The 18,878-nt window shown below is 33.0% G+C and overlaps 1 protein-coding gene across 12 annotated transcripts in view; it reads right to left on the bottom strand.

Annotated features, from left to right (window-relative positions):
* Positions 1-18,878, bottom strand: part of LOC117993215 (ankyrin-2-like) — a 94,448-nt gene that overhangs the window by 26,913 nt on the left and 48,657 nt on the right. For 7 of the 12 annotated variants that reach the window (XM_069506414.1, XM_069506412.1, XM_034980968.2 and 4 more), the window contains exons 23-41: positions 18,238-18,398; positions 16,876-17,001; positions 16,220-16,308; positions 11,803-12,010; positions 10,696-10,722; positions 9,156-9,315; positions 8,609-8,774; positions 7,758-7,970; positions 5,911-6,041; positions 4,994-5,163; positions 4,383-4,523; positions 4,110-4,289; positions 3,855-4,018; positions 2,637-3,767; positions 2,345-2,557; positions 1,991-2,254; positions 564-1,389; positions 251-472; positions 46-172 (exon numbers count right to left, since the gene is read on the bottom strand). In XM_069506414.1, coding sequence (XP_069362515.1) covers positions 46-172; positions 251-472; positions 564-1,389; positions 1,991-2,254; positions 2,345-2,557; positions 2,637-3,767; positions 3,855-4,018; positions 4,110-4,289; positions 4,383-4,523; positions 4,994-5,163; positions 5,911-6,041; positions 7,758-7,970; positions 8,609-8,774; positions 9,156-9,315; positions 10,696-10,722; positions 11,803-12,010; positions 16,220-16,308; positions 16,876-17,001; positions 18,238-18,398 — 4,719 coding nt within the window. The remainder of the gene's footprint in view (positions 1-45; positions 173-250; positions 473-563; positions 1,390-1,990; positions 2,255-2,344; positions 2,558-2,636; positions 3,768-3,854; positions 4,019-4,109; positions 4,290-4,382; positions 4,524-4,993; positions 5,164-5,910; positions 6,042-7,757; positions 7,971-8,608; positions 8,775-9,155; positions 9,316-10,695; positions 10,723-11,802; positions 12,011-16,219; positions 16,309-16,875; positions 17,002-18,237; positions 18,399-18,878) is intronic. The other 5 variants (XM_069506421.1, XM_069506415.1, XM_069506422.1 and 2 more) reach the window with 2 other exon arrangements.

Here is an 18,878-nt window from a genome sequence, read left to right as displayed (position 1 = left end):
TTGATTAGTTATTAGAAGTTAATTATTCCCTTAAAGTTTACCTACCTAGTTTCTTGTATGTGTGGTAGTTTGTGAACATATTCAGCAACATGATCCTCGGGAAAACCTTCTACATCATCTAGTGAGTCTCCGTGAGTCAGTTTTGCCAGTTTTAGTAGTTCAGTTGGCTTTTCTGCAAAACATAATTGAACTCCTAAATGTTATTGTATGAATTAAAAAAATACCTTGAAGTTAAATTTCCTTTGCTCACCAGATGGTTTGATTTTGGATTCCACTTCTTGCTTACTTTCAACTTTTTCTTTAGCATCTTTGTGCGTTTCCTGTGTTCCTATATCGTCTTCGGATTCTTCAAATGTGTAATCTCTGGATTCAGTAATGCTATGTGCATCGGATAGCCGTTTTTCCTCTAATCGTAACTCACTTACGGAACCTGATCCCACGGAAGAGACGGACTGTCGCTTAGTTTCTTCAGCTTATTAAAATAAAAATTAATTAATTAATTATAAGATTTCCTTTATCTAATAGGTAACTTAAATTAGCATTAGCAATAAAATATGTCTTACCTTTAGCCCCAGATTCTCGTTTTAGAGTAGTTGTGTCAATCTTTTGTATATCTTTGACAGTGTCAGTAATAATTTTTGTGATTTCCTTAGGTTTTTCTTGGTCGTAAATTAAATTATCTTTTATGGGTTCTTCTTCAGAAGAAGTTTTTTTATCAGTAACTGCATCTTCTGAGCTTATTCTGTCTGAAATCCCATCTGAAGATTTTCTTTCAGACACTTCAATTTCTCTGCTGCTTTCAGATGAAATTTTATCCGAATGTTCATCTTTATCGGAAGATTTATCAACATCTTCGGCTTCTGTTATAATCATTTGGAATTCTTGTATTGCCACAGGTAGTTCTTGTGTAACTATATCTTGTAAATCACTTAGTTTCGATATTGATACAGATTCTGTACGAGCATGACGTTTAGGTACCATTTTCTTAAACACAACATCTGGTTCTTCCAATTCATCGAGTTGTGTTGAAGCTGAGTCAGAATCTTGCTTTTGAGATTCTAAAGCTTTTGGATCTATCTTTATTGAAGTGAAACCAATACTTTCTTCAAACTTTTCGTCACCAAATCCACTACCAGAGTCAGCTGTTCCTTCGTACTCTGCTCTCTCATCGAAATCGGAAGAAGATATTTTAGCTTTAATATCAGATTGATCTGATTTTAATGAGTCCGCTTCAGAGTGACGTCTTGAGTCTGTATGATCGGAATCTTCTAAAGAATCTGAGTAAATACGTTTAGAAAAGAAACATTCCTGCACAGAGTCATCCTCGGGAACGGTTTCTATAAATTGACGTGCTTTAGCGCTTATAACTGGTGACTCTTTGCTAGGTACCTAAAATATTTTATTATATTATTAAGCTGATCATAAAAAATCCATACTAATAATATTTTGATTCCATACCAAATAAAGTAAATACGAAAATAAATGCGATAATGTGCCTGTCTGTCCATAAATCTGTCTGTCTGTTACCTTTTCACTGCTTATCCGTTTAAACGATTTTGAAGAAATCGAGTAGAGATAGCTTGCATCCCTGAGACAGAGGGTCCCAGAAAATGAAAAAGTTCCTACGGGATTTTTAAAAATTAAATCCACGCAGACAAATTCGCGAGCATCAATCATACCAAATTGTAAATTGTCTATTGTTTAAAAGCATAATAAACCAAAGCATATAGTACAAATTACATCTGCAAATAAATGTTTTCAATATAATATTGTCATTTGCTAACTAGGTGTGCAGAAATCTATAAGATATAGTATATTAAAACCTGTGTTTTAGACTAGTTTTAATAAAGTAGCTGTTCCTTAATAAAGTAGCTGCTTCATACAGAATAAATCCACGAATAAGATATTTTGTAAAAAAATTATGTAATAGAACGAAGAGTTAAAATCAGTTAAATAATATATTAATAATATTCTTAAGAAACTAATTTACCTTTTCACTATCTTTTGGTGTCAGTGCAGATGAATGAATTTGAGCACTATGTTCAGTCTCATATTTTAAAAATTCAAGTGTTTGATCTCTGCTTGTCTCTATGATACTTATTTGTTCCTCCGACTCAATTATCCTTGCTTCCTTTATTGTTTTTTCTGATGATGGCTTATGAGCAGGACTCATACCTATTTGATCTTCTAAATCTGAAAACTGTGAAGCTTCATCTAGTGAATCACTTCTATGTTTGGAGTCTTTAGAATAAATCTGTAAGAGAAAATTGCATTGTTGTTTTAGTAAACTATGCCTCATATTGTTTAATATGTATTTTATCATAATTAAAATTTATTTACTTACTTTGGATTCAGTTTGAGAGACAAAACTGACGTCTCTTTCGGTACTTTGTTGTAAGTCAGCTAAAGAATCAGTTTTGTCTATGCCAGACGGTAACGGAGATTCTTGAGAAACTTTTCTCCCTGGAATATCTTGTATATCTGAACCCATAGAATCCGTTTTGGTGCGTTTGCTTAAATCTGACTTTGTGCTAGCTATGGACTGCTGAGTTTCAACCTTTAAGTAATAAAAATAATATTATGATACGACCAATGTTAACTTCAATCAATTCATTTAAGTTTTTTTTATTTTTTACCTTTTCTTTCGTTTGTTCTTCCAATGAAACATTTTCTTCTTTTGTTTCGGTAATTTCTTCATCACTTACTTTTAACTGTGATTCGTCAATCTCAATCCCATGTTCTTTTATACTAACTCTTTCATCATCTTTTTTGTCATCATCATCAGTCTTTTTGTCTTTATCACTATCTTTCTTTTTAATATCAGAGGTTTCTCTTAAATCAGCCTTCTTCTCAAAAGAATCTTTGTGGAACTCGAATTTTGACTTTTTGTCCTTTTCAACTTTAATAGTTGTTTGCGACTCAGTTTCAGTCTCTGAGTCCGTCGACTTCTTTAGGAATTCGCTGTCTTCTTCAGATGAAACCTGTACAAGCGTTGAGTCAGTTCTCATAGTTTTCGGAAATTGTTTTAATTTATCTTCTTGTTTTACTTTTGAGTCAAAACGTTGGATTGTGTTTCTTACAGATTTGACAGTTTCAGTGTGTTTCTCCGTTTCAATAAATATTTTTTGACTTTCTAAATTCGATAATTGCTTTGCTTGATCTCTGACAAAAGCTTGTGTATATTCTAAGCCATGATCTTGTTCTTGAGTATGCCTTTTTAGAGCTTCTTTCGTAAGTTTGACAGTTTTTGCTGTATCAGTAGGAGGTTCCCCTGATATTTTTGTTTCAAATGCATTAATTTTATCCTTTAAGGTAGCTTCAGCTACATCTCTTTCTTCATCTGTTACTAGTTCAGGTGATCTTTCACCATCATCTAATTTTTCTTCAACTCTAGCTCTATCTATCTCTTTTTGCGAAATTTCTTCCTTAGTAAATGTTTCTGTTTTGGTTTCAATACTTTGTTTTGTTTCGATCATTTCAGTTGTAATCGATTTTCTTGGTGTGATTGTTACGTTTGAGAAATCACCAGATGGGAACCTCATAGATTCATTGCGCATATGTCGTTGTAAATGCTTAGGTGTAGGTTTGGCTGGTGAAGAGGGGTCAAATTTCCTAAACTGTTCTACAGTTCGTTCTTGTTTTATTTCTTCTTTACTTAACTCTACAACTGCCTCCTTTTGTATTGAAACTACTTTATCAGTCTTAGGATCAAAGTAATCTGGTGATGTTTTAAAGCGCATTTGGTCTAATTTGGATTCCGCCTTGATCTAAAAATATAAAATATTATCATTAAATGTATTAATAAAATTAAACAGTGTAGACAATAAAAATGGAACTAGTAATATTTCTTTAACCTGTTGCTCTATATCTTGGAATTTCTTGATATCTGGTTTGATTTGAGTCTTTATTTCTATTATTTCCTCCCTTAGTTCTTTCTTTTGCTTAGACGATGGAATCTTACTACTGCTTAGTTTCTTTGTTATCTGCACCTTTCTTTCAGCGACACTACGTTTGATATCTTTAAACAAACAGTAATAAAAATAGCAATTTAATTAATAGAATAATTAGTAGAACTACTCAAAACCATTTTCTCATTTCTTAATGCACACCTTCATCCTCTTCGCTTTCCTCACTTGGTGTTGGTGTTCGATCCATGTCGCTTTTATCGACTATTGACTTTTCTTCGGGGGAATATTTCGCTTCGTCTTGGTCTAGATCTTCAGAGCGCATACGCTCTGTGATCTCATCATCATCATAAATATTTTCTTTGAGTTTATTATCTTCTTCTGCTACAAAAAGATGTAATTACTTATTTGTATTTGTGGGTATAAAATTTTATTTCCTTTTTATTAATTTCAAGTGAGAGGAATGTTTTTGATTACCTTTGTATGCTTCGATTTCTTCAGATTCTTGTCTTTCTTGGTAAATGTTCCGCTGGATGCGACGCTCATTGGAGAGTTCTGATTGAGGAGCTATTATGTCGTCCCTCCCGATACGACATAATGCGAGCTCTAATGAGTTATCTACACGAATTTCGTAAAATGAATTTATATTTAAGTATGAATTCGGTCATTATACCAAATAAAATTAATTGGGCTTAATTGAATTATGATGCCTAATTAGCCTTGACCCTATTTTTAATGAATATAAATACACACTTCACATTAAAATTATCTCAAATTATTGTTTTATCAAAACTGATAGAAAAATAAACAATAAAAATAAGCATAATAATTAAAAGGAAACTGTTTTACTCAATCATAATTTTTAGACAATTTAAAGGAATTATAATAATATTTATTTATAAAAAGTAACTTTCGCAGGTTATAAGCAAAAACTTTCTAGGTAAAACATAAATATAATACAAGCAATATAAGTTATTTAAATTAATTGGACTGCAATAAAATTGTCGATCTTAACATTAGCAGAAGACAAAGAGTCAAATACTTATTATGGAATTAGTAAAAAATCGAGGATAAAGAAAACATCATACCCTGTGCCTTAGTTCCAGATTGAGTCTTCCAAAGTTTAAGCATAAGCTGAGCCTGTTCAGATGCAGTAATACGCTTTGCTTGAATTTGATTAACAGTCGCAACACTCACACCTAACTCATACGCCAAAGCCACCCAGTCTTTACCTAATAGGTTACAAATGTCTTCCAATCTACAACATAATTCACTTATTTAACTTTTGCTTTCACATGTATATTACTAAATTCACTAATAAAGGATAACGTTTCATGGATTTTTAAATAAATTTCATCACATTTGAAATTGACTAACTCGAACGCTCGCTTCGACGCAATAATAGGGCTTAGTTGTTTTCTAGTAATTCTAGACATACTACCCTCTACAATAGTAGTCCGGGTCGTTTGGGTGAAAGAGGCTAATCTCATTAACGTATTGAACCAATCTTGTTACAAGCAATAGTGACCTTGTCTACTTATTTACTCGTCTATGTTTTTTTCTATTAAAAATCTGTTTATTTATTTATGGCTTAAGGTTAACGGATAGGTCTTCAATATGTCCTTTGGCTATGATGCTTAACCTACAACTTAACGTCTTTGTAATTGCTACTTCAATAAGAGGACATTACTTTGTTTACATTGTACTGAGCTATCGAACTTCAAATAAAATGTGCGCTGGTTGTTTTTAATTCATCTTCTTAATGAAAAAGATTACTCTTGATTTACGGCTTATTAATAAATAATATAAGCTGATTAAGTAAACTTAACCCCTCAGTTTTTTTTATAACTTAGAACGTCTTACTTTGATGCGCGATGAGTCTCTCTAGGTCACAACTCTGTGCAATATTAGTTCACTCTGGCAATATTGCAACTTTTACAGCGTTTCTTTATTACGTCGTTAACACCATGAGTACAACTTTGCTTAATACTGTAATAATATTTACCTAGGATCACTTAATCGTTGTCTCCAAGCTAACTCCTGTTCTTCGGTTCTTCGAGGTATCAAATCAGCCGGTAATGGTGATGTTCTTTCTACAGGCAAGTCATCTGGTACCATTATATTCAGTACAGCAATCTTTGGAATACACAATTGTAATATGAATAGATTCAGTATATATATTATGGGCAATTTGATAAGTCCGGGCACTATTAATAATGGCCGGTCGACCGTATTCATAATGCCCGACTCAATTGGACAATGTGATTAAAACAGCATGATTAATCACTTTTCCCGGCCATTATGAATAATACCCACCCTATCTTGGGCAAAGTAATAAAATAGGTGAACTGTAGTGATTTTGTTTATTAAATAAAATTAAACTTACAAAATTTTCATGAAAAGTCAACAAAAATTAACTATATAGGAAACACAGGCACAGAGAACTTAGGCTGCAAGAGCGAGCGAAGCGAGCTCGGGACTCGGGGCACCCCGACTCGGATGGGTTAGGTTAGAAGGGGATACAGACCCCGCCATCCCCTTCGTGGTTATTTCTTTTTAAACCACCCAGAAAAAGGAGGCTCCGTCAACCTGGCCTCTGTCGTGGTAGTGTTCATCACTTTTGCAAAGTAAAACATTTGTTAATAGAATGTTTGTCAAATGTTTTTTTTTAAATGATATGTTTGCGGAATACGACGTTTGTGATTTGATTAGTTTTTGAAACCTTTTTGGGAATTATTCATACTGCCCGGTCCAAGTGATAAATTCAAGCTATCTCAAACATGACTTATTACATGGACCACGGGCCGTCGGGCATTATTAATAATGGCCGATCAAAGTGATAAATTAAACACTTTGCCCATCACTCTTATGCATTATTAATAATGACCGGTCCTTATTAATTATGCCCAGTTAATCACGTTGCCCGTAACATATTTGTTGAGAATTTTCAATTACGACAAGTAAATCCTAATTGCAAAGCTGTACCAATAAGCTATTCAGGTTTCCGATACGGTTTCTTATAATATTGATCTTGAAAAATTTGACATAATATCCTTTCCAAATTAGTACGTTTTCAACTTAGATTACATAGTTTCTTATCATTATGACTTGAGCATAGACGAGCGCTGTGGCCTTATGAGTGGGAGGTCCTTAGTTCAATTAGCGCATAAAACTACTTTGGGTTGGATCTGGTGGAAAACTTCAGCCGTGGCTAGTTACCATCCTACCGGCAAAGACACCAGCTAAGTTAGCAGTCCAGTGCAACGCCATGTAAAAACTAATTAAGGGCTTAATAACCTACCATAATTTACTAAGTATCCCAAAAAGTTTATATCAAGATCAAATCGTAGTCGCCGTCGTCTTCATCAACCGATAGACTTCTATCATCATCATCATCATCATTATCAACCGATAGACGTCCACTGCTGGACATAGGTCTCTTGTAGGGACTTCCACACGCCACTGTCTTGTGCTGCCTGAATCCAGCGGCTCCTTGCGACTCTTCTGATGTCGTCCGTCTACCTAGTGGGGGTCTTCCAACACTGCGTCTTCCGGTGCGAGGTCACCATTCCTTGCAATTGTCAAGCACCTTGGGACCCCAACGTCTATTGGTTTCACGAACTATGTGCCCTACCCATTGCCACTTTAGCTTGGCAACCCGTTGAGCTATGTCGGTTACTCCTAGTTCTCCTGCGGATCTGCTCATTTTTGATTTGATCACGTAGAGAAATTCCAAGCATAGCTCTCTCCATCGCCCGCTGAGTGACTCTGAGCTTTCTTATGAGGCCCATAGTTAGCGACCATGTCTCGGATACGATCATTTACTAAAATGTAATTGGTGAAATCACTTACCGGAGTAGGTGAAGGTTCTCCCTTAGGAACCTTGGGGTCTCTCATAAACTGGCATCGACAAATTGGTTCTAAGTCCTGCGTCTTTATCATGACTGGGAAAGCCATACGGTTTTCCCTAAATGCTCGGAAAGGTATTGATAAATGTTCGCCAGATTTTGCCACTGGTACTAGATTCCCACCAAACTCTAGGTGGACCGGTTTGCCTTCATGTACCTAGTATTTCAAAATTTTGATATTAAAAAGGTATCACGAGAAAAATATTTCTGGCAAGATTCTGCATGTGAAACAAATTCTTTTTGTTGTAAATAATAACAAACACATGAATTAAACGCAAGCTTTTTGTCAAAGACCTTATCGATAATAATAAATTGTGGTTTATAATAATTATTTAAAAATAAACATCAGTTCATTGCTATAACCAACTCACTAATCATACCAAGATTCAGGTTTAGATTTATATCAGCAGTAAAACGCTGTCTTCGTTGAACCATAGTTCACGACAATATTATGTTCACGACAGTCAGGGAACTTCTAACAAAATGTCTAGGCTTCGACGTCACTAGCAGGTGTCATAGGTTAGTATATTTTGACATAGGCACCCCTAATGTAGTCCTATTTTTATATGATTTTACGTCAGCCTATCATTTGTCATATCGTCGATTCCGGATCAAACCGAAGGTTCCCTCACTCTAGTTCACTCTGGCTGAACTAAGTCAAAGTTCGCCTTCTTAAAGTTTGCTTTGTCAAAGTTAATCTTTTTATACAAGTTTTAATTTAAATTTATAGTAGGTAGATGACAGAAAATTTATAGATTCAGCATTTTTATCATTGCTTGCTTTATTAATATTTACCTCAACATCTCTACTCTTGGCCACTTGAATGAACCTCTCGATCCTCTCCAGAGCTTTATCTTCTTTATCGTCAGTGACACAGAACATCCGTAGTTGAGCTTGACACTCATCTGTTCGTTTCGCATAGACTACAAAGCGAGCCATAAACGGTACGTGAATGGCTTCCCTAAAAATTTGATTGTTTCATTAAGTAGATATTAATTAATTATCCTTCATTATGTTACGTAAGATAAATCGCGCTATGTTAATTTGCGATTCTTCAGTTAATTTTTAATTTGTGCATTTCTTTGAACTTTTTGGAATATATTGTAACTTTCGAATATTCTTATCTTTGAAACTTTTGTACTATTGTGATTTATATTTTGAATTGTATCAGTCTTGATATAAACCTAATATCGTGGTTTAACGATATTATATTATATTGTAGACTCATGCAACTGAGTCGAAATATCGACAAATAAAAATCATCAAATTAATCGTGGTATGTACCTACCCGTTATCTACAACGTAATATATATCAGCCTTTATTAACTCAAAACCTTATTACCTGTATAGTTCAGTTGCCATTTTGGTAGCATCTTCGATATGACGACAATCGATGAGCCAATATCTGGCTGATACAGTTGTTGTGAAAGAAACACAATCGTTAACGAAAGTCAACGGTGTGTTCTCAGTCACATCCTCCCAATGAGCCCGATTGGTTCCTCCTGTTGCAATTAATTTATCATTACAATGTGCAACTCTTTCATTATGACGCACCTATCTATTAAAATAGTTACAGAACTCCAAATCGGTTTTTTTTCATTCGATTTTTGGTTTGAATTATTATTGTAAGCTACTAAGGCAGTTTAGCTGCTTTAAGGCTATTTATTTCTGCCGTAACTTGTCTTTATCAATACATATTATCACAATGCATGCAACAAGCGTTAACGGCTATAATATACTTAATAAATTAATTCATATTACCTTTCTACTATCTAAATCATTCATATAAAAAAATATACTGCAAAATTTAGTAAATAATTTTTAAAATTGTTCTTTGTGTAACTTAAGTAGAGTTCTTGTATTCTAAGCTTAGTTTAGTAGTAAGGTTCAAGACATGTTAATAAAGAATAATAAAAAAATAAAAATTAATGGTTCCAAAACGGCCTATAGCAAACACACAATAAGCAAGGACGACATACCATAGGGAAACAATAAATATAACGTACCGTGTTTTACTTATTATAATGGCAAAGTGAATTAGATGTAAATAACTTTAGAGGTATTTTAATTAAGCGCTGTGCGTATATTCAAAAAAATAAATTAATGATACTAAAGTTTTGGAATCAGTCGCTGATTGTTTGGCCTGATTATCGAAAAATAGATCTCTCGAAGGACGATCACTGAAAAAAAATTTAAAACAAATATTGAAAATAAATCCAAACTGACCTGAACGGTGTGATAATGATAAAAAAATATGAAACACAAAAAAGATGAAAAAGAAAATGAGACGGAAACTGATAGGCCGTTTTGGAAAATAACTTGATCAATACAAGCAAAATAATAAAATTTCCGATACATTAACGTAGAAGTATGGAATGTGAATGGTGTGTGTGACATCGCGACAACACGATGTATTTTCATACTTATTCATACAAATCGGTAGTTATATAGTGCTATAGACTCTTATAATGTGCTAATATTGTATTGAAAAATTATCTAAATATCCGGTAAAATCTCTGACTAAACCGAGATTAGGTGACTTAAACTGTTGTGCATATTATTTCTTTTTTAATTTAAGGTTATTTGTATATGATACAGAATGATCGTGATCGAAGAAAGCAAGACTGTCAGCCCGTGCATAGAGGAAGAATGTATGAAAAGCAAATGGAAAAGCATTCAAAGTGGTAGAGGGGGGAAATAATGTAATTGATGCCTATACTCTATGTCTAATGCTTTGCTGTATATACATCAATGAGATGTGACTGATGAATGAGAAAAGTAAAAATTTAAAAGGACAGATTAAATTAAATAAAAAAAACGTGAAACTTAATTGACAAATCAATTTTAATGTTACTTGTATAGTATGTCTAATTTTTTTTTACCTTCGAGAGATCTTTTGCGAAATACCCCTGTTGGTGCGCGCCGATTAGTCGGTAGCGTATAATATAACGCCACATACGGTGAGCGTGCAACACACACAAACACACGAGAACAAAGACAATGTAGACACGCACAAAACGCACACATAGGGAGATAACCCTTTAGCTGCTGTGTGTATTTGCTATAAGCGCAGTTAGAAATATATATTTATATATCATAGTGAGTGACGCCCTGACTTGTCTTTAAGATTTGGTATGGAGTTAAATAAGAAAAAACTAATCTATTAAAATCATTTTCAGTTAACATGCTTATCCCTCCGTCTATGGATTTGGGATAGTCGTTATCTAGTAAGATATCAATTTTCAAATAACTACGATAGTCAACTTTTGTAATTTATAAAGAACAAAAATCTATGGATAATACTAAACGATCTATAGTTTTTGACTATCCAAACTATATGAAACTGTTAATGTAATAAATACTATTTCTACCGACCTCTGTTTTATCTAGCCAATTTACAATTAGACGTAAATTTAATGGAATTGATCTATGACTTACTACTAACTAACGTGTTGTAATGGAATATTGGTATTAGATCTATGAATTTATAATATAAGCAAAAGTTTATTGCTTAGCCTATTAATGTCAATAGCCTTACTTTACTTACTTGGGGTTGATTGCAAAGCCGTATTATTCTATTATTTAAATTAGGTAGCAAATATAAGCCATACTCCATCGCAACACTTCACAAAATCTATTGTTCACTGGAAACAACTTTATGTCTAAAAACTTGTTTGGGGTAAAATAAAATAAAACTCATTTTCGTTCATAATATTAATGTGTAGTAGGTAACACAACCAATTTCAACGATAAAATTAGGAAAATTTAAAATTTAATAACATTTTGTCTGAAATTAATGTTGCCGATTTTTTAATTTTTTAATTCATATCCAATGGAATGTTGGGGTTATAAAATATCTAAGCATGTGTTTTTCAATATGCTAAAAACTATACTGGATAATTAACTTGTTCAAGTAAGAAATAAGCTGTTGTTTCCAGTGACCAATTTTAATAGCACTAAAGTTATACATGAAAATATCTTATTCGTACCTGATATGGAACATAGAAGTCGTAGTGTTGGTGCTGACGATGTGCTGTACTGGTTTGTCATTCCTTGTGTATGAGGTCTAGGAGCTGGCATACTGAGCGTGATCGCCTTGTGGAACTTCCTTCTTCGAGGTTCTACTGTTACTACTGGCGAAACTGCGACTCCACGACCTAATAGTTTAGCTGTGAGCTCTGAGTCTATTATTTGAGCCTGCAAAGAGTAAATGTAACGATATTTCTGTTTTGAATTTTGAAAATTGAACTATTGTTTCCAATAAAGACCAAACGCAAGAAGAACATTTTGTTGAATAACTTGCTGGTTTTATTTGAAGCGTCCGAAGGTTTAAACTGAAAGACTTCTAAGGAATCTAATTTTGACCAAGTATATTTGTAAGTGCTGAATGATTTAAGGTATAGAGTTAAATTAAATACAAAAATTTTACTTACCAAGCAATCACGTAATAAAAATAGTTTCGTTGAAAAATATTGATATATTTATTTATTTAAAGCGTAGTATCATCAATGATGGTAATCGATAGAAAATCAAATAATACAGTGTAGGGGTAATTGCAGACAGTGCGTAAATAAGCGGACATGAACATTATGAAATCACAAAGAAGCATAGAAATTAATAAACTCATACAATTGACTCACGTCATACAAGTATTTCTCACACATGCGCTTGAAAATCAAAATGCAAAACATTTTTTACTAAGCTTCAAGAGAAAAATAAGATTGCAAATAAAAATATTCACATCATGCAAATCTCACGTTTGGTCTTTAGGAAATAAAACATTACACAATCGCACATAACATTATTTGGAACATTACCCAATAAATTTAGCACAATTCTTAAAAATACGAGTGGTCATGTAAGCAATTTTTTCAAAGTCATGTGATCAATAAATATTCATCATTCATACATCACAATCCAGCGGTAATACGTCACTGCAAATATTTAATCACACAAACAACTTGTATTAATGTAGTTTTATTTGTTGTACATTCACAGCCGTATTCAGAGTAGCTTAATCGTTACTTAGGTTTAGTTAAAATAAGACAGAGCTATATCTCTCACATAAATCTGTCTCGTTTAAACTCAATCTTAAGTAACGATTAGCGGCTGTGAGTGCGGCTGTAAGGATAATAAGCAACACGGACCTTTAGAGTCCATAAAATATGTAAAATAAGTTGATGACATGCATAATTTTGACAGAGTAATAAAATGCCTTCGCTGACTTATTTAGTCGTGCTTAATTTTATATTATTCTATATTATTTTTACTTTAATTAATTAATGCCTATAAACGGTCAAAAATTGAGCAAAATTAATAATCACAATTTTTTTAATAATTTAATACTTTTTTATTTAAGGTCCTCTTCCTCAGTATTAATGCATTATATGGTTAAGACTATTCGGAGGGATTATTATAACAGAAAATTCTATTTCACAAAATCTTGATAAAAAAAAGTGAATCGATACAAAATGATTAAAAGCATTAGAGATCGTCGATATAAAGTTACTGTCGAGTCTGTCTGATGTTTCATGTGCTTCATAAACTGACATTGAATTCTTATTACTATTTAAATCCAATGTAATGTATAGACAAATATTTTTTCAAGAGGCCTTAAATTTATATGTTATGTAAAGTTGCGAAAACACCGCATGCTAAATTCTAACCCAAAGACCAACAAGAGAAAACAAATGCATTTCAATTTGCATCGCTACGTGTGAGAAGATTAATTAAATACTTAGTGATTTCATACAAATATTCAGTAACCGCTTAAATTGACAACAAAAGGTTTAGTTTAAAAACTTTATTTATTTTTCAATCTACATTTCTTTCATTTTTAAGTGAAATACTAAATTTATTGGGTATAATAATGAATATAGGTATACACGATTAACGTACACTTTTATCTATAATCTTACAAATAATGGTGGTTGGTAAGTTTTTTGGTAACGATGTATGAAATACCGTTGTTAATTTTTGAAAATTAAAACATTTACACAATAATGGTCCTAAGTAATTGTTATCGCCCATCCATACTAATATTATAAATGCAAAAGTGTGTCTGTCTGTCTATCTGTCTGTCTGTCTGTCTTTCCGTCTGTCTGTCTGTCTGCTAGCTTTTGACGGCTAACAGTTTAACCGATTTTGATGAAATTTGGTACATGGTTAGCTGTCATCCCGAGGAAGGGCATAGGCAGTAAAATAAAAGAGTTCCCGCGGGATTTTCAAAAATATAAATCCACACGGACCTAGTAATAAATAAGTGTAAAAAATCTACAACCTACAATAACTTACGAGCTAACATCAACTTTAAAACACATTAATTTAAAATTTCTATTTGAAATAACCTGGACAACTGATTACAACAATTTTTAATAATTTGTTACGAAATATAGAATAGCGTGCAAAATCACATATTACCGACTTTTTTAACATGATAATAATATACAGAAGACTTCTGCAATTTACTTGAACAATATGGTGGTTTTATTGCTATACTGTAGTCTTCAAACATTAAGCGATTTAACGAATCCATCTAGAGATTCAATAAAAGTACAATATTGTCGTTTGTAATAAAAGTTCAGCTTATTTTAACTATTATTGAAATACAACTACTTACTTAATAATTAGTTATCAGACTGTGAATCATACATATCATATTGATATTGAACAAAACAATCAAGAGAACATTATTTGTTTGATTAAATACTTAAACTTATTTACGGTTTAATTTTACCTGTTTAATATCATAAAAATTATTAAATTATTCCGTTTCGATAACACTGTTTAGAAAACCTAAATAATATGCTCTATAAAAAAATTTGGCATTCATATTTTGTACTTCAGTTGGTTAAAATGGCAATTTATTTCGTTTGGCGATATATTTCGTTATTTTAAGAACACAGTGAATTTGGCGTGATATAAATATGCAACCTGGAAATAATATTCTTTGAGAATCTACATCTTAATCTATCAATCTACGTATGAACTTGTTTATGGAATCCATTAATTTTATATAAGGACAGTTCAGAAAAGGCGAAGATATTCGGTTTCATTTAGATATAATATCTACTTATATGTCTAAAATAATAGACATCGCATTTTGATAATGTAAACTTCAAAACATATGCTGTCGTTTCTGCCGAGTTTGATATGTTGTTACCATCGACATAGGAGGTAATAATTGTAGTATATAAAATTTCTTTGGTTGTTACTTTTTAAACTAACACTTTCCTGTCAAAATCACCTACCATCATCTAAATATTATATAACAGGAAAAGGTGACTGACTGACTGACTGACTGATCTATCAACGCACAGCTCAAACTACTGGACGGATCGGGCTGAAATTTGGCATGCAGATAGCTATTACGACGTAAGCATCCGCTAAGAAAGTATTTTTGAAAATTCAACCCCTAAGGGGGTGAAATAAGGGTTTGAAATTTGTGTAGTCCACGCGGACGAAGTCGCGAGCATAAGCTAGTTTTAAATTAAAAGTGTATCATTTTACTTGCTTCGTACATGAATCTTACTAAAATTGTCTCCTTTGGAACGTTTTTATATACTATTTCAACAGTAGGTATCTTTATTCAATGTGGACAAAAAGTTTTTATTAGTAGGTATACCCAAAGGTTAAATTTCTCTTACTTGTCTGTCTTGTTTGTGACTTTTTTGGACTTAAAAACACATATTCGATAATATCAAAATTACCTGCTAAGTCCTAAGCTTTCTATGCTATTTCATTTTCTTCTTCTGGTAACTTTTCACAACAATAAAAACAACTTTTGGGCTTTAAAAGCAAATTTGTTATCGACTGTAATTTTTCCTAAAGATTATTATGGTAACCATGTATTTATTACCTAATTAGTTTAATTTTCAGCAGAAAGGTAACAGACGTATCAAATAAAAATAAAAACAAAGTTCCCCTGTTCAAATAAATTCAATTGAAATAATAGTTGAATGTGACAAATAAAAATAGTCACAAAAATTAAAAAAAATCATTCCATTAAAATTTTGCATAATTTACGAAATCAAATTCTGATACTAATAAATTAAGCATATGTATTAGGGACAAAATCAGTAAAGACTTACTGAGCTATTATTTAAGAGTTAAAGTAAAATATCGATAAAATTCATAAGTTCGATTATTAATAGAGCGACTTAGTCGATAAAAATAGATTATTGTACATCACTATGAAAAATACTGATTCGTAAGACCTAATTAATAACTAGGTGTATATCATAAAACATAGTACCTACAGTACCTACGTATACATTATATTGAGGTCACTAGTCACTACTAATACTACCAAATTAAAGAGAAGCGTTTCTTCTTAGACACGTTGTTAACGGTAATCTTTTTAAGATTCATGTCCTTAACACCTTTACGTGGTTTGAACAGGTTTACCTGGAGGCCGACTTTGATCTTCTTCGTGAGGGCTCCCTGAGGGAACACTGCCTGGACTTGAGGGACTACTGAGCTGGATACCATGCCACCTATAAACAAATAATGATAAGTAAAATACGGTATTTCACACCAAGCGAGCACAAAAAATCTAAAAATGTATAAACAAGATAGTATTAGAAATAAGCAATCGCAGTTTACAAAAATTATAGCTACAATTATATCCATATTCTATAAATATATCCAAAATGCATGATACTGAAACCGCCATGTTAATTCCGACTGTGACGTCATATGGATTGAAGTTGTAACGTATTTCACCGAACAAACGTTGTTTTATACCAATCCATGTGACGTCATGACAGCTCATGAACCTAAAAAGATGGCGGATAGCGTATTCGCGTTGATATTTGGAATGCAAAATTAAATGCATTTTTATTGCACTTGTCGAACCAATAAAATTTTTGAGAATTTTTTGGTAGTTTATTATCACTTTAGGATCAAGTTTACAAAAAAGGGTAAAATACCCTATTGTGCTGTAATAAGTCGTCATAAAAATTTACTAGGCAAATTCAGCCTGATCATAATTAATACAGTAAAAAAACTGTACAAGTTTAATCCATACATAGGAATAAGACGCAGAGAGTAAGGGGGCATACCTTCAGGGCCTATGGCATGCACCTCCTGGCGGATGCGCGATATGACGGCGAAGTACTGTGGGAAGTCGTGCGTGAGGATGCGAGTCACTCGTGGCGCGTCCCAGCCTTTCTCTTCCTCGTTGGTTTCTGTTCCAACATTATCAACATCTTATTATATATATATATATATATATATAAGAGGAAAAGCTGACTGACTGACTGACTGACTGATCTATCAACGCACAGCTGAAACTACTGGACGGATCGGACTGAAATTTGGCATGTAGATAGCTAATATGACACCCGCTAATAAAGGATTTTTGAAAATTCAAACCCTAAGGGGGTAAAATAGGGCTTTGATTTTGTATAGTCCATGCGGACGAAGTCGCGGGAATAAGAAAATATAAAGAAGAAGAAGTCCTGACTTCCTCACTAATTGCATCATCAACGCCCAGCCCAAGAATTTAGAAAGCTTAAATTTTACAAAGAGGTGTTTTTATAATGTAGACATGAAACAAGGCTGAGTTTTTCGAAACTCTCAAGGAAGTTAATAACATTTTCTTTACCACCAAAATACATGTAAATCTGCGAGGGTTATGCCTATTTTCAGCGTTTAAACTATCGTGAGTGATTTCCAGTATAAGACTGGTGCGCGAACTGACTCCCTTGAAAAAGGAACCCATATGGGTTCGAAACTAGTCGGGCTAACGTCGACTAAACACATAGCCGTTGAGAGATATTATTTTATACCTAATTTCACTAGACAAATTAAATATTGTTTGTATGTCTCCTTTTTCAAAATCGCGTATGTCATCTGCCAAAAAGGGATAGCATTACAATGGGGCCGATTCTCTTGTACATTTATTTTATTTTTTATTTTATTCGTTTATTTGCAATCAACAGCGATACATACAATATAATTTTACATAATAACAGACTGAAAATAAGGCCAAATAGGATTACAATTTTGTTTTACAGATTACTTAAATCTCTTAACTAAACTAAATTAACAGGTCTAAATCTAGCGCCATCCTTTCCTGCAAGCAACATTATGAAAGGGATAGCAATAGATTTAGACGTGCCATTTTAGTTTAGAGATTGCGTACAACGGAATTAGCCTCAATTGTTTAACTAAACGAGAGTTAAATTATTATTATTTTTTTTCGGGTTGTGCCACACATGACATACTTTATTCCGGCGCTTCTTCTACTTGAGGTCTTTTGACTTTACTACTCAAGTATTAGAGGCGCCGGTATAACCTAACGGGTCTAGCTGGTAATGTGTGGTACAGCCTTAAAAAAATAAACGTTTTTCTTTCTTTCTTTCAAATTAAAATTTTTGGTGAAATTGTATGTTAGCCTAGTAATGAGATTGTAGGTATACCTTCAATCTCCAAAGTCTCGTTCAGTATATCCTGAACGACATCGTCCGTTGCATCAGCATTATGCTCCCTCCAACTTGTCCCGTTGTCTGAACGGAGTATCACTATCTCACGTTCTTTGCCGCGAAGGGACGCGTAGTGTGGAACTTCTAGAATTACTGGCCTGAAAAGATCACTCAGATGTTTTATCACGTGAAAATGCGTTACTGAAATTTTCAGCCGAGTTTCTTGCTGGTTCTTCTCGGTAGGAACGGCATTCCGAACTACCTGACTATTCATAAGCACTTGTAAAAAGTTTACTTGAATAAAACATATTCTATTCTATTCAGTGGGTAAGAATAGGGTCTTGGACTGTATTAATAAAATGATGTGATTTTTTTGTATGGTGGCAGTTTATGGGGCTAAAATAGAGAATAAGTATCTATTTGAAAAAAATCATGATTTTTAACATTAATTAAAAATTAAAACATGAAAATTTAATTTTTATTTATTACTAGCTGATGCTCGCGACTTCGTCCGCGTGGATTTAGGTTTATGAAAATCCCGTGGGAACTCTTTGATTTTCCGGGATAAAAAGTAGCCTATGTCCTTCCCCGGGATCTAAAATAACTCAGTACTGAATTTCATCAAAATCAGTTGAACT

Source organism: Maniola hyperantus, chromosome 23, assembly GCF_902806685.2.
Source record: "Maniola hyperantus chromosome 23, iAphHyp1.2, whole genome shotgun sequence".
NCBI classification, from domain to species: domain Eukaryota; kingdom Metazoa; phylum Arthropoda; class Insecta; order Lepidoptera; family Nymphalidae; genus Maniola; species Maniola hyperantus.
The sequence above is the reverse complement of the archived record's forward strand: the minus strand, read 5'-3'. Positions and strand labels throughout refer to the sequence as shown.